Genomic DNA, 19,803 nt, shown 5'->3' on the forward strand with positions numbered 1-19,803 from the left:
ATTTCTTTAGGCAGTCCTTGTACCTTTTCTTTGGTGCACCTCTGTCACGGTGGCCAGTGGAGAGCTCGCCATATAACACGATCTTGGGAAGGCGATGGTCCTCCATTCTGGAGACGTGACCCATCCAGCGCAGCTGGATCTTCAGCAGCGTGGACTCGATGCTGTCGACCTCTGCCATCTCGAGTACTTCGACGTTAGGGGTGTAAGCGCTCCAATGGATGTTGAGGATGGAGCGGAGACAACGCTGGTGGAAGCGTTCTAGGAGCCGTAGGTGGTGCCGGTAGAGGACCCATGATTCGGAGCCAAACAGGAGTGTGGGTATGACAACGGCTCTGTATACGCTTATCTTTGTGAGGTTTTTCAGTTGGTTGTTTTTCCAGACTCTTTTGTGTAGTCTTCCAAAGGCGCTATTTGCCTTGGCGAGTCTGTTGTCTATCTCATTGTCGATCCTTGCATCTGATGAAATGGTGCAGCCGAGATAGGTAAACTGGTTGACCGTTTTGAGTTTTGTGTGCCCGATGGAGATGTGGGGGGGCTGGTAGTCATGGTGGGGAGCTGGCTGATGGAGGACCTCAGTTTTCTTCAGGCTGACTTCCAGGCCAAACATTTTGGCAGTTTCCGCAAAGCAGGACGTCAAGCGCTGAAGAGCTGGCTCTGAATGGGCAACTCCATAACTAGCCATGAACTACCCTGCCTCCATAACTAGCCATGAACTACCCTGCCTCCATAACTAGCCATGAACTACCCTGCCTCCATAACTAGCCATGAACTACCCTGCCTCCATAACTAGCCATGAACTACCCTGCCTCCATAACTAGCCATGAACTACCCTGCCTCCATAACTAGCCATGAACTACCCTGCCTCCATAACTAGCCATGAACTACCCTGCCTCCATAACTAGCCATGAACTACCCTGCCTCCATAACTAGCCATGAACTACCCTGCCTCCATAACTAGCCATGAACTACCCTGCCTCCATAACTAGCCATGAACTACCCTGCCTCCATAACTAGCCATGAACTACCCTGCCTCCATAACTAGCCATGAACTACCCTGCCTCCATAACAAGCCATGAACTACCCTGCCTCCATAACTAGCCATAAACTACCCTGCCTCCATAACTAGCTATGAACTACCCTGCCTCCATAACTAGCCATAAACTACCCTGCCTCCATAACTAGCCATGAACTACCCTGCCTCCATAACTAGCCATGAACTACCCTGCATGCACAATTAAAGTGTCACTCTCTTGTACTAACAGTAATAATAAATATTTATTTATCGATCCTTTGATATTTACACGGAATATTGAGCATGACATCACAGAGCAGCCCCTCTACCCCGTCCTGTGTAAACCTAGTTCACAACAATCAGTGGTTCTCAACCTTTTTCTTTCCACTCACATCCAACTTTAAGTAGTCCATCAGTGCTCTGTGATCAGTAAGGGATTGCTTAAGGTGGTATGTGAGTGGGAAGAAAAAGTTTGAAAACCACTGTTTTAATCGTCCCCAATTAACTTGTTATGTGCACGGTTTCAGAACTCCAAAGGAAATGGACCAATGACAATCTTTCTCAAGCAAAATATTTCAGTGACAATTGGGTCTAGAGCAGTGATTCTCAACCTTCCCACTCATATCCCACCTTAAGCAATCCCTTACTAATCACAGAGCACCGATGGCAGAGGGGTTACTTAAAGTGGAATGTCAGTGGAAAGAAAAAGGTTGAGAACCACTGTTTTAATCGTCCCCAATTAACTTGTTATGTGCACGGTTTCAGAACTCCAAAGGAAATGGACCAATGACAATCTTTCTCAAGCAAAATATTTCAGTAACAATTGGGTCTAGAGCAGTGATTCTCAACCTTCCCACTCATATCCCACCTTAAGCAATCCCTTACTAATCACAGAGCACCGATGGCAGAGGGGTTACTTAAAGTGGAATGTCAGTGGAAAGAAAAAGGTTGAGAACCACTGTTTTAATCGTCCCCAATTAACTTGTTATGTGCACGGTTTCAGAACTCCAAAGGAAATGGACCAATGACAATCTTTCTCAAGCAAAATATTTCAGTAACAATTGGGTCTAGAGCAGTGATTCTCAACCTTCCCACTCATATCCCACCTTAAGCAATCCCTTACTAATCACAGAGCACCGATGGCAGAGGGGTTACTTAAAGTGGAATGTCAGTGGAAAGAAAAAGGTTGAGAACCACTGTTTTAATCGTCCCCAATTAACTTGTTATGTGCACGGTTTCAGAACTCCAAAGGAAATGGACCAATGACAATCTTTCTCAAGCAAAATATTTCAGTAACAATTGGGTCTAGAGCAGTGGTTTTCAACCTTCCCTTCCCACTCACATCCCACCTTAAGCAATCCCTTACTAATCACAGAGCACCGATGGCAGAGGGGTTACTTAAAGTGGAATGTCAGTGGAAAGAAAAAGGTTGAGAACCCCTGAGTGTGACTGTTGAGGCGTGGATTTGCAAAGGTCAGCGCAACATTGTGGGCCAAAGGGCCTGTACTCTGCTGGGATGTTGTAGGTTCTATATTGCGAAAACATTAGAAGCTGAGAGATGGGCTGCATAAAGATGGAAAGAAACTTACCCTCTGAAACCTTCCTGTCTTAATGAACATAAAGTCAGAATCTTTCTCCCTGTTAAAATGTCAAATTTTAGAGGACATGTGTTTCAGGTGAGAGGGGTAAGTTTAAAGGAGATCTGCAGGGCATTTATATATAGATCATGTGAAGGTAGACGTGATTTGGTTTGAATTGGCCTTGTGTTCAGCCCAGGCATCGTGGGCCGAAGGGCCTGTTCCTGTTCTGTGTTTGTCGGAAGGAAACCAACCGTGTTCGCTCACACCAGGTGCAAGCCACTGCAGAACTCAGCAGGCCCTCCAGCCTAGAACATAGATCATTGCAGCACAGCACTGGCCCTTTGGCTCACAATGTTGTGCTGACCTATGTAAACCTACTCCAAAGTCTAAAGCCTTCCATCCTTCACACCTATATCCCTCTGCTATTCTTACATGCCGAAGAATATTTTGGACGTCCCTATTGTACCAGCCTCTGCCATGGCCGCACGTGTTTCCTCTCATGTTCTGAGGACTTGTAGTTAATTAGTCTCTGAATCTGGGCGGCAATGTCAGCGCAGCAGTTAGCAGACAATGACTGGGGTTCAAATCCCGCACTGTCTGTAAGGAGTTTGTACGTTCTCCTCGTATCTGCATGGGTTTCCTCCGGGTGCTCTGGTTTCCTCCCACCATTTGAAACGTATGGGATCTGAAGGTTAATTAGTGCATAAATGGCCAGAATAAACTTCTTCCATGCTGTACATTAAAAAAAAGTGACTTTTTTTGTAAAAATCAACTTGAAGGTTATTGTCACACGTACCATCAATGCAGCAATAGAAATTGTTTTGCGAGGAGTCCAGTCCAACATCTCATACATAGCACAACCAGTAAGCCGCGATACAGTAGTGTAGAGTTTCAGAGAGAGAACAGTGGGTGCGGAACGAAAGCAGCATAATTTTACTTGCACGGGGATCATTCAGGAGTCTGATAGCCAGCAGAAAAGAAACTTTTTGAATCTGGTGGTGTGTGATGTCACACTCGTGCATCCTCTTCCTGATGGGAAGAATGTTTGGCTGGGGTCTTTGCCAAGGCAAGCAGGAGCCGTAGATGGAGCAGAAGGTGGGAAGGTAGGGTGGATGTGCACTGAACTGAGTCAAATTGCCCCGCGTGTAGGTAAAGGGAAATCTCTGGAGGGCAGCTGGCGAGAATGCAGGGAGAAGAGGAGGTTAATTAATAGATGGGACTGCTCTGTGAGTGTATGGGCTGAATGGCCTTATCCTGCATACAGGTAGAACCTTTCTCACCTGCCCTCAATTTGCATGCTAAAATTCTTACTTAATTGGTGAAGGTCCAAGAAATAGCAGTAACCCATTCCCCCCACCCGAGGCCATTCTGCCCATTATTGTGATCCTTGCCCATAAGCCCTCATTCCTGTCTCATGCTCAGTGTGCTGATCTAGCTGGGGACTTCTGTTCATGGAGACTGGAACTTTGAATAGGCTACTAATGTGTGCTTTTTTCTTTCTTCCCTCCCTCTCAGATAATGAAAATCAAGCCCCACCACGAGGAACATATAAGGCTGATGCACTTTGTACAGCACAGTAAATGTATCTGCAGGTGAGACGTTGTTTGGCGTTGGGCTGTGCTGTTGGGAGGGGATGGGGGGGTGAGGGGAAGTGGTGGGAGAGCGATGACATCCCAAGGGTACCAGTGATCACCCAGAGGAAAGCTTCCTTGATCTTAACCCAGCCATGGTTGCTCCACAGGGGACATGACCGTGAGAGTGTGTGTGTGTTTGTGGGGTGGGGGTAAGGTTGGACATTCTTACATCAGCAGGGTGACTGATAGAGAGACCTCACCAGGAAAACTGGGTGGCCCACTATACCCCCATTTCCTAGTCCCAGGAGGAAGGGATAGTCCATTGTATCCCGTCCTGGAGGGGGAAGGGATAGTGTGTGGCCCACTACCCTAATCCCGGGGGGGGAAAGGATAGTGCGTAACTCACTTTAGCCCCCCAATCTGAAAGAAAGTGGTGTTTATAACTTACCGTTTGTTTTTTTTCCACAGATCAAAGAGAGAAGGTGTTGATAAACAAAAAAGGTAAGAAATATTTCAATCCTGAAACAGCAAAAGCAAAACAAAAATAATCATTGAGCCTCTGCTTTGTGTGCTTTTGACATCTTGAAGTTGGAGCGTGAGGAAAGAGTTTTGGCCTCTCGGGCAAACTTAACCCCACCCCCCCACTCTCTGAAACACGGCGGGGTAGGATGCACCATCCAATGGTGCGATGGCTGAGTGACAAAGCCGCCGGCGTTGCCACCAGCTCCCAGACCCGCTGGTAGATGGTGCTCTATGCCCTGTGCCCCCGGTTGGACACTGAGAAGAGCACCATCCGAGATGCAAATGCCCCCTCCCCTTACTCCTTGCCCCCTCCCAACTCACAGGCAGCGGATTGATTCCGGTTCAAGATTCAAGGGCTACCGTTCCCCAAGGAAAGTGTTGGCACAGTTAGCGCGACGCTATTGCAGCGCCAGTAACCTGACTTTTGACTCTGCCTCTGTCTGCAAGGAGTTTGTATGCTCTCCCTATGTCCACGCGGGAAAGCAGCTTCCTTCCGCATTCCAAAGATGCTCGTTGGTCACGTGGGCGTGTTTGGACGGCTCGTAGGCCAGAAAGGCCTGTAACCGTGCTGTGCTTCTGAAGTCACTGAAAAGTTGTTGGGACTTGATTGAGCTGTGGTTGACATTACTCAGTGAGGAATGTGTTGTCAGTGGGAGCATTTTCCCTGCTGCTCTGGGTGTTACGAAGAGACCACCCCTCCCACTCCTCCACCTCCCCCCTCCACTCCATCCTCAGCAACCGACGCACCCAGCCGCAGAATGGCTGAAGGGACCAGAGTCCAGACCGTGGTGGGGGGTGGGGCAGTGAAAGGTGTGCTCAGTAAGATCTCGCAGGCATCAGGGACCAGTGGGGGGGGGGGGTGGTTGGGGAGACGATAAGGCTGGGGCAGGAGATTATGGTTGAGTGTGGACTCTCTCCACCCCTACCAAACCCTAGGGAGACTTTCCTTCAGTCGGATACCTCATTGGCAGAGCAGCTAGGACCTCAGTCTGTCCGAACACCAGGAACCAGGCCAGGAGACCTCTCGCTAAACTATAGACCTCTTCTCTTTCCACAGCCAGCGGAAGAGAGGGAAAGGCAAGGGTCAGAATCGGAGAAAAAAGAAATGCAGTGTGACAGTGTGCAGGCCGTATGTCAGCTTACACTCTCTCGATCGAGCTTTTTCTGCCTGGGGCTGAATAATTCTCCCTCTCGAGCTGGTTAATTAATCTCAAGGTGGAGGTTACCAATCAACTGAAGTCTAAGGAGTAGAACTGGGTCATTCAGCCTGTCAAGTCCGTTGTGCCATTCTATTCATGGCTGTTTGTCACGATCCTCTGAACACCCCTCTCCCCCCAACCACTTCTCCCTGACGTCCTTACTCATCCAGCTTTGCACCAACAGCCAGCTCTCCCCCCCCTCCGACCCAATTCTGTGACACTGGACTGTGGTCCAGGTTGGCTGTAGGTGGTGAGATGTGCTCCCTGGCCAGGAGGGACTGAGGTTTACCAGAGGGGATTTATTTGGAATTATTTTGCCTCTCAAAACCCCATTCTCCTGGTCTCTCCCCATAACACAGAACATTCCAGCACGGTGCAGGCCCTTTGGGCCACTATGTTATCCTGCTACCCAACAAGCTAACCTTTCCCTACTCCTACCCACAGACCTCTATTTTCCTTACATCCATGTCCTATCTTTTAAATGACCCTTTTGTACCAGCCTCCACCATCAGCCCAGCAATGCCCACCACTCTCTGTATAAAATAATATCTCCCCAAAACTTTCCTCCACTCACCTTAAACAGATATCCTCCGCTGTTTGCTCCTGTTGCCCCAGAAAAACGGTGTTGGCTGTCCACCCTTCCTGAGCTCCTTATCATCTTATACACCTGTATTAACTCACCTCCCATCCTCTGTCGCTCCAAAGAGAAAACTTTAAACATTACAGCACTCTACAGGCCCTTTGGCCCTCCATGTTCTGATGAACCGTATAAGAGTGGTAAACCCTCCCTACCCTATAACCCTCTACTTTCCTTTCGTCCGTGTGCTTGTCTAATAGTCTTTTAAAGTCCCCTAATGTTTCAGCCTCTACCACCACTCCTGGCCAGGATTTCCAGGCCTCAACAACTCTCTGTTTAAAAATATTTTCCCCTGATGTCTCCCTGATATTTCCATCCCTTAATCTTATACACGTGTCCTCTAGTCATTCTTATTCCCACCCTGGGAAACAGGTTTTGGCTGTTCAACCTATCTAGGCCTCTCGTAATTTTGCAGACCTCAATCAAGTGCCCATTCATCCTTCGATGCTCCAAAGAGAAAAGTCCCAGTTCTGTCAACCTTGCCTCAGAAGACATGTTCTCCAATCCAGGCAACATCCTTGTAAATCTCCCCTGCATCCCTTCCATGGCCTCCACATCCTTCCTATAATGAGGCGACCAGAACTGGACAAAATACTTCAAATGTGGTCTCACCAGAGACTTCTAAAGCTGCAACATGACTCCTCTACCCTTATGCACAATCCCCCTATTAATGAAGCCCAGAATCCCATAGGCCTTTTTTTAACTATCCTATCAACCTGATCAACTTCCTTGCGGGATGTATGAACATGAACCCCCAAGGTCCCTCTGTTCGTATACACTCTTAATTAACTGACAGTTAACCCTGTACTCAGTGTTTCAATTTGTCCTGCCAAAATGCATCAACTCACACTTGTCTGGATTGAACTCCATTTGCCATTTTTCTGCACAACACTGCATCCTGTCTACGTCCTCGTGCAACCTCTGACAACCTTCAGCTCCATCTACAATTCCTCCAATCTTCATGTCATCCACAAACTTACTCCCCCCAACTTTCTGTATCACCATCCAGAAAAGCCCTAGCTCTGTCGGACTTGTTTCATGTGATATGTTCTCCAATCTGAGCAACATCCTGGTTAATCTCCTCTGCATCTTCTCCGTCCTTCCTTTAATGAGGCGACCAGTACAGAACAACTTTGTACTCATTGGGAACCCATCAACCTCTGCCTTATCTCCCCGGCGACTTGTCCTCCACAACCGTCTCTGGCAACAAATTCCACAGATTCTCTGCTCTCTCATCCTCCGTGTTCCAAAAGGACGTCCTTTCATTCTGTGCCCTCTGGTCCCAGATTTTCCCAACGCTGGAATCATCTTCTGCACACCTGATCTGCTTACCAATTTTGTGGGGGGGGGGGGGTGTGGGCAGCTTAGTCTGATCGCATGGAAATTTAACGCAGCCTTCTCGTAATCTGTGGGCCTAAGCTTGTGCAGGGCTGTGGGCTCCATGATGCTCTGGGGGGGAGACGAGGTGGGGTGCGGGTGGAGGGAAAGGTGTCTATGATCTCTGATCTCTCTGGCTGGCTTGACTGTGATCAATCAGTACTAATACAGCTGTTAGCCGATACATCCTTCTTTGGTTGGGGAGGTGGGGTGGTGAGTTTGTGCATCTGGGTGTCTCTAACAAGCAGAGAGGGGTGTCACCCCTTCTGCCCCCAGCCCCACCACCCCCGGGCGGTCAAGTCGGGCATGTCCCTGCAGCCTTTATCCTGGGAGTTCGGACCATGCGGAGGCCGCTGCGGGCACGTGGAACCACGTGGACCCTCTGCTTGCCTCTGGAGCCAGAATGCTCCAGTGAGGATTGAAGATTAAGACCCTGGGAGGCAGGGAGATGTGGGGGTTTGTGGGGGGGGGGGTCTCACAGTCAAGGGAGTCATTCTTTGAGGACTGAAGGGAGGAGACATTTTTTTAAATGTCTGTTATATTTCGACAAAGAGCCCTTCTGGCCCACGAGCCCGTGCCTCCCAATTACACCCAATGAACGTACAAGCTCCAACATATTTTGAAGGGTAGGAGGAAACCAGAGCAGACACGGTGAGAATGTGCAAACTCCTTCCAATCAGTGCCGGATTTGAACCCCGGGTCACTGGAACTGTAACAGTGTTACACTAACCACCACACTAACCGTGCTGGCCAGAGGCAAGGAAAAGATTTGGAATAGATTTTTGAAAAATTGGGGAATTACAAGGTGATGGGGAACAGGCGGGTAAATAGAACCAAATCAGCCATGATCTCATTAAATGGCGGACAGGACTCGATGGGCCGGATGGCCGACTCCTGCTCCTGTTTCCTCTGCTCTTGGGTGCCCAAGAGAGTTGAGTTCCTTCATTATGCTCTGGGATATTTGGAGGGTCATAGGGCCAAGTACACCCATCGTCCATGATCTCGATGAAGGAAGGTACAGTCTCGAAGGGCTGCTCCAGAAGGGGATGGGGAGGGCAGGCTTGCATTCCATCTGTGACTTGCAAGAGGGCTTTGGAGGCAGTTCCTTGACCTTGAGCCGGTTGACCATCTCCCAGATCCTAATTCTCACGGTCAAATTAATAACTATGTCTTTCTTCCTCCTTGGAGGGGGTATGCGGAGGTGGGGAGTGAGCACTTGTCCGTGGGGGAGAGTGAAGTGTTGGGAGACGGGGTGGAGGGTGGGGGGTGGTGGAGATGGACAGGGATTTGAGATTCCATTGGAGAGGTCCAGGATGGCCGTGAGATCAGGTTGGAGAGTGCGGCTCTCTCCTGAGTGGGTTTTATACCATCAAACTTCTGGCCCCTGATTCTCAAATACCCTGAGCTGCTTTGCTTTTGAAGTTAGTCCCAGCTCATTGAAGACCGCTCCAACGTAGGTTCCTGGTGTGGATAAAAATGTGGCCCAGAAAACCGATCATTATTGGTTCTGCATAAAATTTGGAGGAATATCCCAATCGGGGTGCTTTGCCTCATGACAGCCAACAGGAGATTTCAAAAGTACTCGGTCAGTGGTTAAATCGTGGCTTCAATGTGGTGTTTGGCTTGGTTTTGCCTGCTTCAGCGTTGATTTGAAATTGTCTGTCAGATCGATTGAGCATCGCAATTTTGCTTCTCCGATGTGTGTTTGATTCCATGTGCCTTCCTTGACTTGGCCACTCCAAAGTCGCTCGAGGAATGTGGGGGTGTGTGGGGAGGGTTGTTGCTTTCGGAAGGGAGAGCAGGGCTCTTTTCTGCTGTTCTGACCTGAGATCCCCGTCCCTTCTCCATCGTTCTCAACATGTTTAAAAAGAAAGATCTGCCAATTCTAAATTTAAAAAAAAACCACCAACTAGCACCTCTGAGCCCTGCTCGCCATTGGCACCCTTGCGGATGCCTGGTTTCCCCCCCCCCCTCAACAGGGTGCACGTGATGCACCCCGGGGTGGGGGTGGGGGGAGGAATCTCTTCTCCAAGGTCTCCCAGTCCCTCGGTCCTCTAAGCATACGCTTCACCCTCGCCAATCCGAACTCGGGTCTTCAATTGCCCCGTGGGTGGGGTCTTGAGATCCACATCTGACTGACCGACCAATCTCCCCATTGCCTTGTGAAGTTAAGACCTTTCATCTGCTTTTACTAATCCACACTGGCCCTTGGAAAGAAACTGGCAGAAGGACAACAGATAGATAAAGTAAAAACAGATCATGGAAAGACTCGGTGAACTTTGCATTGCAAAGATAAAGATACAGAACCAATGTTTCAGACTTCTACTTACAATGCTTCTTGGGGCCCTTCAGAGAACGATCTTGCTGGCCTTTAGCACCCTGTGGCGTTGGGTTTAGCTCAGGATGCATGGCTTTGTGAAGTTGTGACTCGATGTCAGCCAGAGGGCGCGCGTGTGCAGAGCATGGGAGAGAATGAGCTCACGACAGAGAAGGGATTGAGGGCAGGCAAACCATGGGGTTGGGGGAGGGTTGGGTCGCGAAGTTGAGAGACGGGCAACCACGTCAGAGCAAGAGGGAGAGAAAGGGCAAAAGTGGAAGAGAGAGAGAGGATGAAATAATTTGGCTTACGGAACACTTTAAAACAGAATCACACCAATTTGGAGGAATTCAACATCTTCAGAGGAAGAATTTACAGACACAAACACTCTCTTTCACTCTAACTCTCTCCCCCTCCCTCCCGCTCACTCTTTCCCCCTGCTCTCGCCACCGCAGGCTTGCGTTGGGCTGTCGGGCGAACACCTTGGTTATCGATTTGCATGTCTAAATGTTTCTTTGCTGACGTGCTTTAGATTTAGCGATGTTTTCTGTTACCTTTTCGCAGTAACTGTGAGCCTTGCTCAGAGAAGAGAAAGCACTTGTTTGTACAAGATCCGCAGAGTTGTAAATGTTCGTGTAAATTCACACATTTACGGTGCAAGTCAAGGGGTCTTGAGTTAAATGAACGAAGCTGCAGGTTCGTCAGATAAAGCTTCATGCTATGATCTTTGTTTTATCTTTGACGGTGTCCACGCTTTGTTACTGATGTTCTGTGTGGGTCTCGTGATTTGTTACATACCCTTTTCACTCTCTGATCCCAACTTTGCCAATGCCCAATTCATCGACAAGAGTTGGAAGATGTAGAGGGTCTCCCAGTCAGTGCCTGGATTAGGAAACGTCGGAGGTGAGGGACAGCCAGCTGTCAGCGTTGGTCGAAGTTAGGGAGTTGGGGGTTCACTGTCAGTCTGAGGTCGGGCAATAGAGAGCAGTGCTGGTCAGAGATCAGGGTTTGCCACTGGGTGGGTGGGGTGGGGTCAGAGTTCACTGCCCACCAGCAATGCTCTGAGCTCAGGGTTCTGCGTCTGCTGCTCACAATTTGGTCAGAGGCCATGGCGGACTGGGGTCAGGGGTCATGACCCTCCAGCTTGGGTCAGAGGTCAGAGTTCCACCACCCACCAGCTTTGGTCAGAGGCCATTGCTCGCCATCGCTGCTCAGAGGTCGGGAGGATCACCGTCCTCCAGTGCTGGGGTTCTCATGTCACCACCCAACCGGCCTGGTCATCATCAAAGGGTACTGGTTAGGGAGGTCAGGGGTTAGAAGTAATGGTCAGAGGTCATGATAGACGGTGGTCAGGGATCATTACCCGCCAGTATTTTCCAAGAGCTTGGGTCACTCAGATTACGAGTGAGACCAGGGATGAGGAAAGAGAGGGGAGGTTGTGCCTTGAGGTGCTGCACTTTTCTGGGGGGAGAATGAAATGGAATCAGTGTAGAATAAGTGTAAATGGACGCTTGAGGTTCAGCGTGAAATCTGTGGGTCGAAGGGCCAGTGGGCACAGAATCCACTAATGGAGGCCCCCCTTCTCCCCATTGCTCCCAGGTTGGGAAGCAGCAGCCACAGAATGCAAAAACACCTTCCCCTCCCCTCCCTGCCTCATCTGTGCCCACCCCCCCACTCCAGATCCCAGACTAGTCAGCAGGCTGCAGCAGTCGTCAATCTAACTGATGGTGCTCGTCTTTCCACCTGCGTATGGCAGCCCTAACAACACTCCAGCCTGCAGCACAACTTGGCCAGTTTCCTTCCCCTCCTTAAGTGCGTGTGCCCATGGATAAGTTGCTCACCTGCCTTGTGTTTTGTTTAACCAGTGTAGAACATAGAACTCTACAGCAAAATACAGGCCTTTGGCTCACATTCCTGTGCTGACAACCCTCCCTAACAACTGCCTAGAACTTCCCTATTGCATAACCCTCTATTTTCCCCAGTTCCAAGTACCTTTCTAGAAGCCTCTGAACAAATCCTGTTGTCCCTGCCTCCGCCACCTTTTCCGGCTGCAAATTCCACTCACCCACCCCTCTCTGCAAAGAACTTACCTCTTACATCCCCCCTGTACTTGTCCCCAAACACCTTAAAACTATGGTGCTAGCCATTTCAGCCCTGGGGGGTAAAAGGCTCCGGCCATCCACAGGATCAATGCCTCTCATCATCTCGTACACCTCCATCAGGTCACCCCACATCCTCCATTGTGGTTGAGTATTATCACCACCCTTCTCTCTCCAACCGCTTTCCCCCCACTGTGATAACACCTCGTTTATTTCCCCATGTTCATTTGAGCAGGCGGCAATTCCCAGGCGTGGGTTCTCGCTTGCCCTTTGTCCTTCCTGCCTGCCTCTTAGAGGAGGTGGCGTTCATCCTTAGCCGAGTTCCGGGCAATGTATCCTTCATTGGAGAGTTGAGGCTTTCAGGGTTATTTCCTGGGATGGTCAGGGTCAATGGCAAGCCCCGTCCTTATGAATATTGTTACAGAGGTAGGTTTGAGATGAGGAGAAACCTTGGTCAGAAAATAGTGAATCTGTGGACTTCTCTACCCAAAGGAAACAGTAGAGGCCGCCTCATTGAAAATATTTAAGACGCGGTTTGAGCACATTTTTGCATAGTTGGGGAATTCAGTGTTATGGGGAACAGGCAGGTTAGGGTCAGGAGAAGATCGAATTGTTCCCAAAACTTCCTGGTCCTGAGTTTGGACAGTCTGTTGGATTCTGGCTTCTATGCAGGACTCTGGAAGAGGCCCACATCCTGGAGAGAGTGTGTCCCATGGATTGAACAGGACTAGAGAAGAGTGGAGAACATCAGGATCCAACGGACGACAAAGTGCCTGGGCGCCCAGGCTCGAAGCAAGGGAATGACCCAGTTGGATAAAAGGAGAGGGAAATTGCTTCACCTGGGATATTGGACAGCCAGACTATGGAACTAGTCGCTGGGAATCATTGGTACCAATGCCAGCTACAAGTGCCAGCCAAGCTTCATCTGCCAGCGGAGTGAGATATGCAGGCTGCCTGCAACATCGAGTGGCATCGGCAAATCTGCCATCACCACCGCTCGCCGAAATCTCGGCTGGAAGTTCTGTAGCTTCCAGGCCCCTGGGTGCATTGTGTTGACGAGCTCGCACACCTAACACCTAGAGGCCTCCAAGGCACGAGTGCGAAGAAACTCTCTCCTCTCGCTCGGATGGCTGCTCCTCCGAGAACTCTCATCGCATGCCCCATCCACCACCCGAAACCTCCTCGCCCCTCCACAGTGGCTGAGCTCTCGGAGATGGTTCCAACCAGCACCTCCTAAGCTGACCACCAAGAACGAGGGTGAGCATCGCCACTTGACGCTTCCCCTCGGAGACCGACGCTATCCCTTTGCCACCGCTGGAAACCGAGGACTCCCCTTCCTCCTGCCGCTGTGGGTGCACCTCCCCCCCACAAGGACTGCAACAGTCCAAGAAAGCAGCCCCACACCCCACCCCCCCGCCACCTCGAGGGGGCCCTCAGATCCCAAGACGGAACATTTTCCAAAAAAAAGAGGGTGGAGGGGAAAAAAACTGGCAAGTCTTGGAAAGAGACATCACTGAAGTCCAAAACTCAGATAATTTTTAAAAACAGCGACATTTACGTCGTGGATGAACTGGGTCCTCCATCTAGAAATGGTGATCCCAACCACACTTCGCCCTGCCTCCTCCGGTGATCGGAAGGACCCCCAGCTGGTGGCTGTGAGATTGCCTGTAAGATCGGCACTTACTTGGCACAGAGGTGCTGTCAATCAGCCTGACCCTATTTTGAACAAATGAATTGCACAAGGAGACCTTTGCTCCTCCGGTGTTTAATTACACTTCTCTGACACTCCAGGAATGTCCGCAACATTTCTTTGCCTTGTTTTATTAGCTCTTTGATAGCTGTAGCAGGTACCAGCGACAAGGGCTGACATGAAAAGGGTCGATTGCTTTACAGCGATCACGAGTCACAAAGTGGAAAATCTTCATCAGCGGTGTTAATGGAAGCTGAGCTTGTTTGTGGAGTCAATCATTAACCGAGCTTTGTGAAATCTCACCCCAGCGGAGTCCAGGACTTGTCCTCACGGGGTGAATAACAAGGTTGCAGGGGAGAGGCAGCCAGGAAAATAAGGAGTAGGTAGAGAAGGGGGGGGAGGGAAAATGAGTACCGGGGGCTGAAATGAAGCAGGACCTTCATGGAGCATGAGTGGTCTATTTGGCCCACGAATCCGCGTGCAAACCTGCTGTTTGCACTTGATAGGTCATTTCCACCCCCTTTAGCTTCTCGAACTTAGCTAGAAGCCTCTTTCTCTTATTAAACATTTTTTATTGACTTTAACAAAAACCCTTTATTAACGCTACCATAAACATCTCACACATCCATTGTAAATTAGGATCATAATTTTAATTATTACATAACTTATTTCATTCAGGACATCAAATTCTATAATTCATAATTAAACGATTAAATCATAACGTACTATGTCCAAAAATAATATTGAATACAAAAATTAGACGTGTAAAGTTCCCTGATATATTTTATACGGCCCTGTTGTCAGCATGTTGTCCCGTGATATGATCCATGGATTAGAGGGTTAGCCCATGAAGAACATTTGGTGGTTCTGGGCCTGCACTCGCTGGAGTTTAGAAGGATGGTAGGGGGATCTCATTGAAACCTTCAGAGCATTGAAAGGGCTGGAAAGAGAGAGCGGACATGGAGAGGATGTTTCCAGTCGTGTGGGAGTCTGGGACCAGAGAGCGCAGCCTCAGAATAAAAAGGGCATCCCTTTCAAAAGGAGATGAGGAGAAATGTGGTGAATCTATGGAATTCAAGGCCACGCGCTGCTGTGGAGATCATTGTGTAGATTTAAAGCTGATTCTTGATTAGCAAGGGTGTTAAAGGTTGCGGGAGAAGGCAGGAGACTGGGGTTGAGAGGGAAAATAAATCAGCCACAATTCCTGTTAAATATCTCCCCCACTCACCTTAAACCCATGTCCTCTGGTTACCAATTCCCCTACTCTGGGTAAAAGGATCTCTATGTTTACCCCATCATGATCTTGTACACCCCTCATCCTCCTGCACTCCAAGGAATAAAGTCCCGGCCTGTTCAAACCCTCCATGTATCTCAGCTGCCACCCCCTATAACCCGCCCACTCCACCTGAGTCCTGGCAATATCCAATATCCTTTGTACATATAACATCAAGCCTCCAGTCCTGATAAAAAGGGACCCGAGCTGAACATGAATGGACCATTTCTCCCCATGGATGCTGACTGACCTGAGTTCCTCCACCGATTCTTTGCATGCGCAAGATTCCAACATCTGCACCTTTCGCATTTCTCTGTTGTAAGATATCACCTGGTCCACTTACCTCCTCTGGGGAAGCAAAGAGCGTCAGAGAGCACACAACGAGGCCCTTGGGCCGACCATGTCCTTAGTGGCGGTCAAGTACCCATTGACGCTAACGCCCTGGCCCACAGCTTCCCATACCTTGGACATTCAAGTGGTTGCCTTGTGAGAGCCTTTCCTTCCTTCACCCCCATGTCAATGCATACATGATTCGAACCAACCTTTGGGTCGATTTTTAAAGAAAAAAAGTCCTTCCTCAAACTGGAACTTTGACCTTAAAGATGTGTCCTCTGGTTTGAGATGTATGGAGGAGAGAAGTTTCTGCAATCTGTCCTGTGTGTGCCTCCACCAGGTCACTCTTTCGCCTCTGGATGAACCCCACATGCTACCCGTGCTTGGTGCTAACCCTTTTAATTGTGATCGTATAATGTTTACGCAGCTGTATGTATTAAGACACTGAGCATTACAGCCCTCAGGGAGATGCAGACCACTTTCAACCTACTCAACAATCTCCCTCCCTCACACCCAATATTTTTCTAAATCCATGTGCTTGTCGAAGAGTCTTTGAAATGCCCCTATTGTGCCACCGCCCTCTAACAATGCAGTCCAGGCACCCATCACTCTCTGTGTGTAAAAAAAAAAAAAATACCCTACCCCTCCACTTTCCTCCCCTTGCCTTGTTTGCTACTCTCGCCCTGGGAAAATGTTGGTCTGTTCACAGTGGAACCCTTCTCTCTGTGCTCGGTATTTAAGTGACAAATTAACTCAAAACTAAATTAAAGAGGATCTTTTAAGAAACATTTGGATAAGTAGGTGGAGTGGAGAGAAATGGAAAGTTAAGGCTCAGGCAGTCATTATGGTGAGTTATTGGGTCGGCACAGCACTGTGGGCCGAAGGACTGATTTCTGTTATATGCTGTATAAACAAATAATCTGGAGGTAGACACTCACACTGCATTTATTATGATAAGCACTTGAACCGACAAGGTGAGATTAGAATGGATAGTTGGGTGATAATGTACTTATGCACCAGAATTCCTACTTGCTACCAACTGAACAGTTGCTTTATGAAAAGTAAATAACCACAATAGAACAGTAAAACCCCGGTATCCAGCACCTATGGGGGATTGGTGGATGCCAGAGAAGTGAATTTTCCAGTTGCTTGAGATTGCCTGTCCTGTGTGTGCCTGTCCTAGCTTTGCGTGGATTGGTGAGCTAACGGCGGGGCGCACAAATTTTAAACTTCCGTGGCTTTGACCTATTTATTTTCCGCAATTTTTTTTTCCACTGCTTGCTTGAATTGCAGCTAACGGGGGCTTTACTGTATAAAAGAGCATAGAACACCACAGGACAGTACAGGCCCTTCAGCCCTCAATGTTCTGCTGACCCATTAATGCCCTGATGTTTCAGCCTCCACCGCCATCATTTCCAAGCGCCCACAACTCTGCGCAAAAAAAAAACTTGCCCCTGGTGTCTCCCCTAAACTTCCCTCCCTTCACTTTGTACACGTGTCCTCTGGTGTTTGCTGATCCTGCCCTGGGAAACAGGCGCTGGCTATTCACCCTATCCATGCCTCTCTTTTAAATCCTTCTCCACTCCAAAGAGAAAAGTCCCAGCTCTGCTCACTTTGCCTCATTAAGATTCGTTTCCCAATCCGGACAACAACCTTGTAAATCTCCTCTGCCCCCTCTCCATAGCTTCCACATCCTTCGTATAATGAGGTGACCAGAACTGAACAGGGGCACTACAAGTGTGGTCTCACCAGAGATTTGGAGAGCAAATTAAAAAGAAAATAAATACCAAAAAAAACAGATAGACAATAAATCTTCATGGTCAGTTACAGCCTTTTTTTTAATTCTGGAACACGGTCAGCATGGATTTGGCAGGCCAAATCCTGGAAAGGGGTGGGCTGCACTCCATTGGGGTCCTGATGTCGTTCCCCCCCTCCCCCCACCACCCCCACCGCCACCACTCATCCCCATTTTAAAACTCTTTCTTCTCTCCCTTTCGTTCCAGATGTGAAAGACCCCGGAGATGAGCAGAACCTGGCACGAAAGGCAACTTCTCTCAGAAACTGTAACCATTATCAATTTTTTTTAAAGAAAAATCATCCTGGTTTTTTTTTAGTTGAACAAGAAAACAAAAATGAAGGATAAGAGCACAGCACTTTGAATTTGATTGATACTACTTCTGGAAGACAATTGAAATAAGAAGGCCTACAGCAAGCGTGACTATTCGTAGAAAAAGGGTTAGTATTATTCAGGATACATGCTGCTAAAATTGTTGGAGAGTACTTGGAAAACTGTTGGCAAAGAGATGGATTCCTGGTTCAATTTAAGGGTCACTTTTTTAAAAGAAAAAAGACAAATATAAATATATATAAAATTTAAAACTCTCTTTCTCTCTCGATATATAAATATATATATATCGAGATATATATATATATATATATATATCGATATATATATATATATATATTTATATTAAGAAGCAAGCCTTGCGAAAGACTTCTTTAAAGTTGAAGATTAAATATTCATTATGTAATAAATAAGAACACATTGAAGCTTCGCATCAAGGACCCAAGATTTTCCAGGGAATGGATGAAGATGTTTGTGTTTGAAGATCTGGGATTGGAAAGCGTTGTTTGGGGGATTAGGGGGGTGGTGGGGTGATTGAGGTCATTCACAAAGGGGACGGAACTGCATGGATGTCCCTTGTCTACTTGTGCCTTGTGTTGGAGTCTGGTGGGGGGGTCGCATGGGGCCAGAACATTGAACGCGCCCCTCCGCCCCACCCCCACCCCGCCCGACCTGCTGGTCCAGGGTCTCCGCCGGGAAGAGCGTGGCCAAGGAACCATTGCTGAAGGGGGCGAGCCCTGGCATGCCGTGTGGGCAGAGCGAGAGAGCTGGAGTGCGCGGGCCGACAGAAGGAGCGTGCGTGAACCCGCATCACAGACGAGACAAGTGGGTGATGTTTTGCTGCTAGCAGGGTTTTGGCTGGTTTGTCTGACAGATATATGAATGGTCTTCCCCCACCCCCCTGCTCGTAGAGGTGATTCCCGATTCTGAACTCGTGCACACACACACACACACACACACACACACGCACAAACACACACACACACACACACACACACACACACACACACACACACACACACACGCACACACGCACACTCACAGTCTCTGACACATGCACACAGTCCAACACTCTAAAACCTTACACAGTCGTACACACACAATCTATTAACACGTACACACACTTTTTCAGTCTCACACACACAATCCCACTCTTGTTTTCACACACACACACGCACACGCGCGCTTGTGGTCATTCTTGATGTTGGTCTGTGCTTGACAACCAGATGTGATGTCCATCCCTCTTCTCAGCCCTGTCTGACTAACTCCTGGGCAATGGGAGTGCAAGAAAAGGGTGAGTGCGAGAAGGGATGGGGCTGATGTTGAACCACTTCTCCACTCTCACTCACCAGATCAGTTTCAGTCGAGTCCAGCTCGGTGAGACCAGTCTATCAGTTAAGCTGGGATCCTGAGATTAGCTCACTGCTCAGATCAAGATCGGGCACCGCGGAGAGGCACTGGATAAAACTCCCACTACCACACCTTGCCTGCTCCCTGCTCCGAGACGATACCCTGCCAGGGCAAGGAGTGGTCTCCCACTGGGGAAAGAATGGGGGGAGAGATCAAGGAGTAGTGGGCAGGGTGGGTGCATCCCTGGATCGGAACCGGTCACCAGATGCCACATTATGTCTGCTAGAAAGACCCCTGGGTCGGTGGGGGGGGGGGGGGGGGGTCGTGGGGAAAAGACCCACATGTTGCAGGAGGAGACAGAGAGGGATGGGCAAAAGCGAGTGAAGTTGTAATGGAGTCTGCAAAGCAAGCGGCAGTCAGCCTTGTGGAGCAGTGTTGATGTACCTACAGATGTTGAGGAGTTGCCATGGAAATTGTTGCTCCTTTGGCTGCCTTCAAACACCTTTTTTATAGAACCCTCATGACATGACCAACCCCTTTTCCCACCACCCTCATTTCTGGTAGTTCCTCTCTCCATCCCTTTCACTTTCTAGTCCCTTCCCCTCTCTTTCCCCCTTTTTCACACTCTCTCCCCTCTGCCCTCTCACTCTCTCTCCATCCTCTTCCTCTCCCTTCCTCTCCCCTCCATCCATCCCTCCTCTATCACCTCTCTTAT

The 19,803-nt window shown here is 48.9% G+C and overlaps 1 protein-coding gene across 2 annotated transcripts in view; it reads left to right on the top strand.

Moving 5' to 3' along the window:
- Positions 1–18,701, top strand: part of vegfab (vascular endothelial growth factor Ab) — a 42,985-nt gene extending 24,284 nt beyond the window's left edge. Inside the window, exons 4-8 of one of the 2 annotated variants that reach the window (XM_069887806.1) lie at positions 4,108–4,184; positions 4,635–4,667; positions 5,746–5,817; positions 10,783–10,914; positions 17,617–18,701. In XM_069887806.1, the coding sequence (XP_069743907.1) occupies positions 4,108–4,184; positions 4,635–4,667; positions 5,746–5,817; positions 10,783–10,914; positions 17,617–17,638 (336 nt within the window). In that variant the 3' untranslated portion in view covers positions 17,639–18,701. The remainder of the gene's footprint in view (positions 1–4,107; positions 4,185–4,634; positions 4,668–5,745; positions 5,818–10,782; positions 10,915–17,616) is intronic. The other variant, XM_069887807.1, reaches the window with a different exon arrangement.
- The last annotated feature ends 1,102 nt before the right edge of the window (positions 18,702–19,803 follow it).

The sequence above is a fragment of the Narcine bancroftii genome, chromosome 6, assembly GCF_036971445.1.
Source record: "Narcine bancroftii isolate sNarBan1 chromosome 6, sNarBan1.hap1, whole genome shotgun sequence".
Taxonomy (NCBI): domain Eukaryota; kingdom Metazoa; phylum Chordata; class Chondrichthyes; order Torpediniformes; family Narcinidae; genus Narcine; species Narcine bancroftii.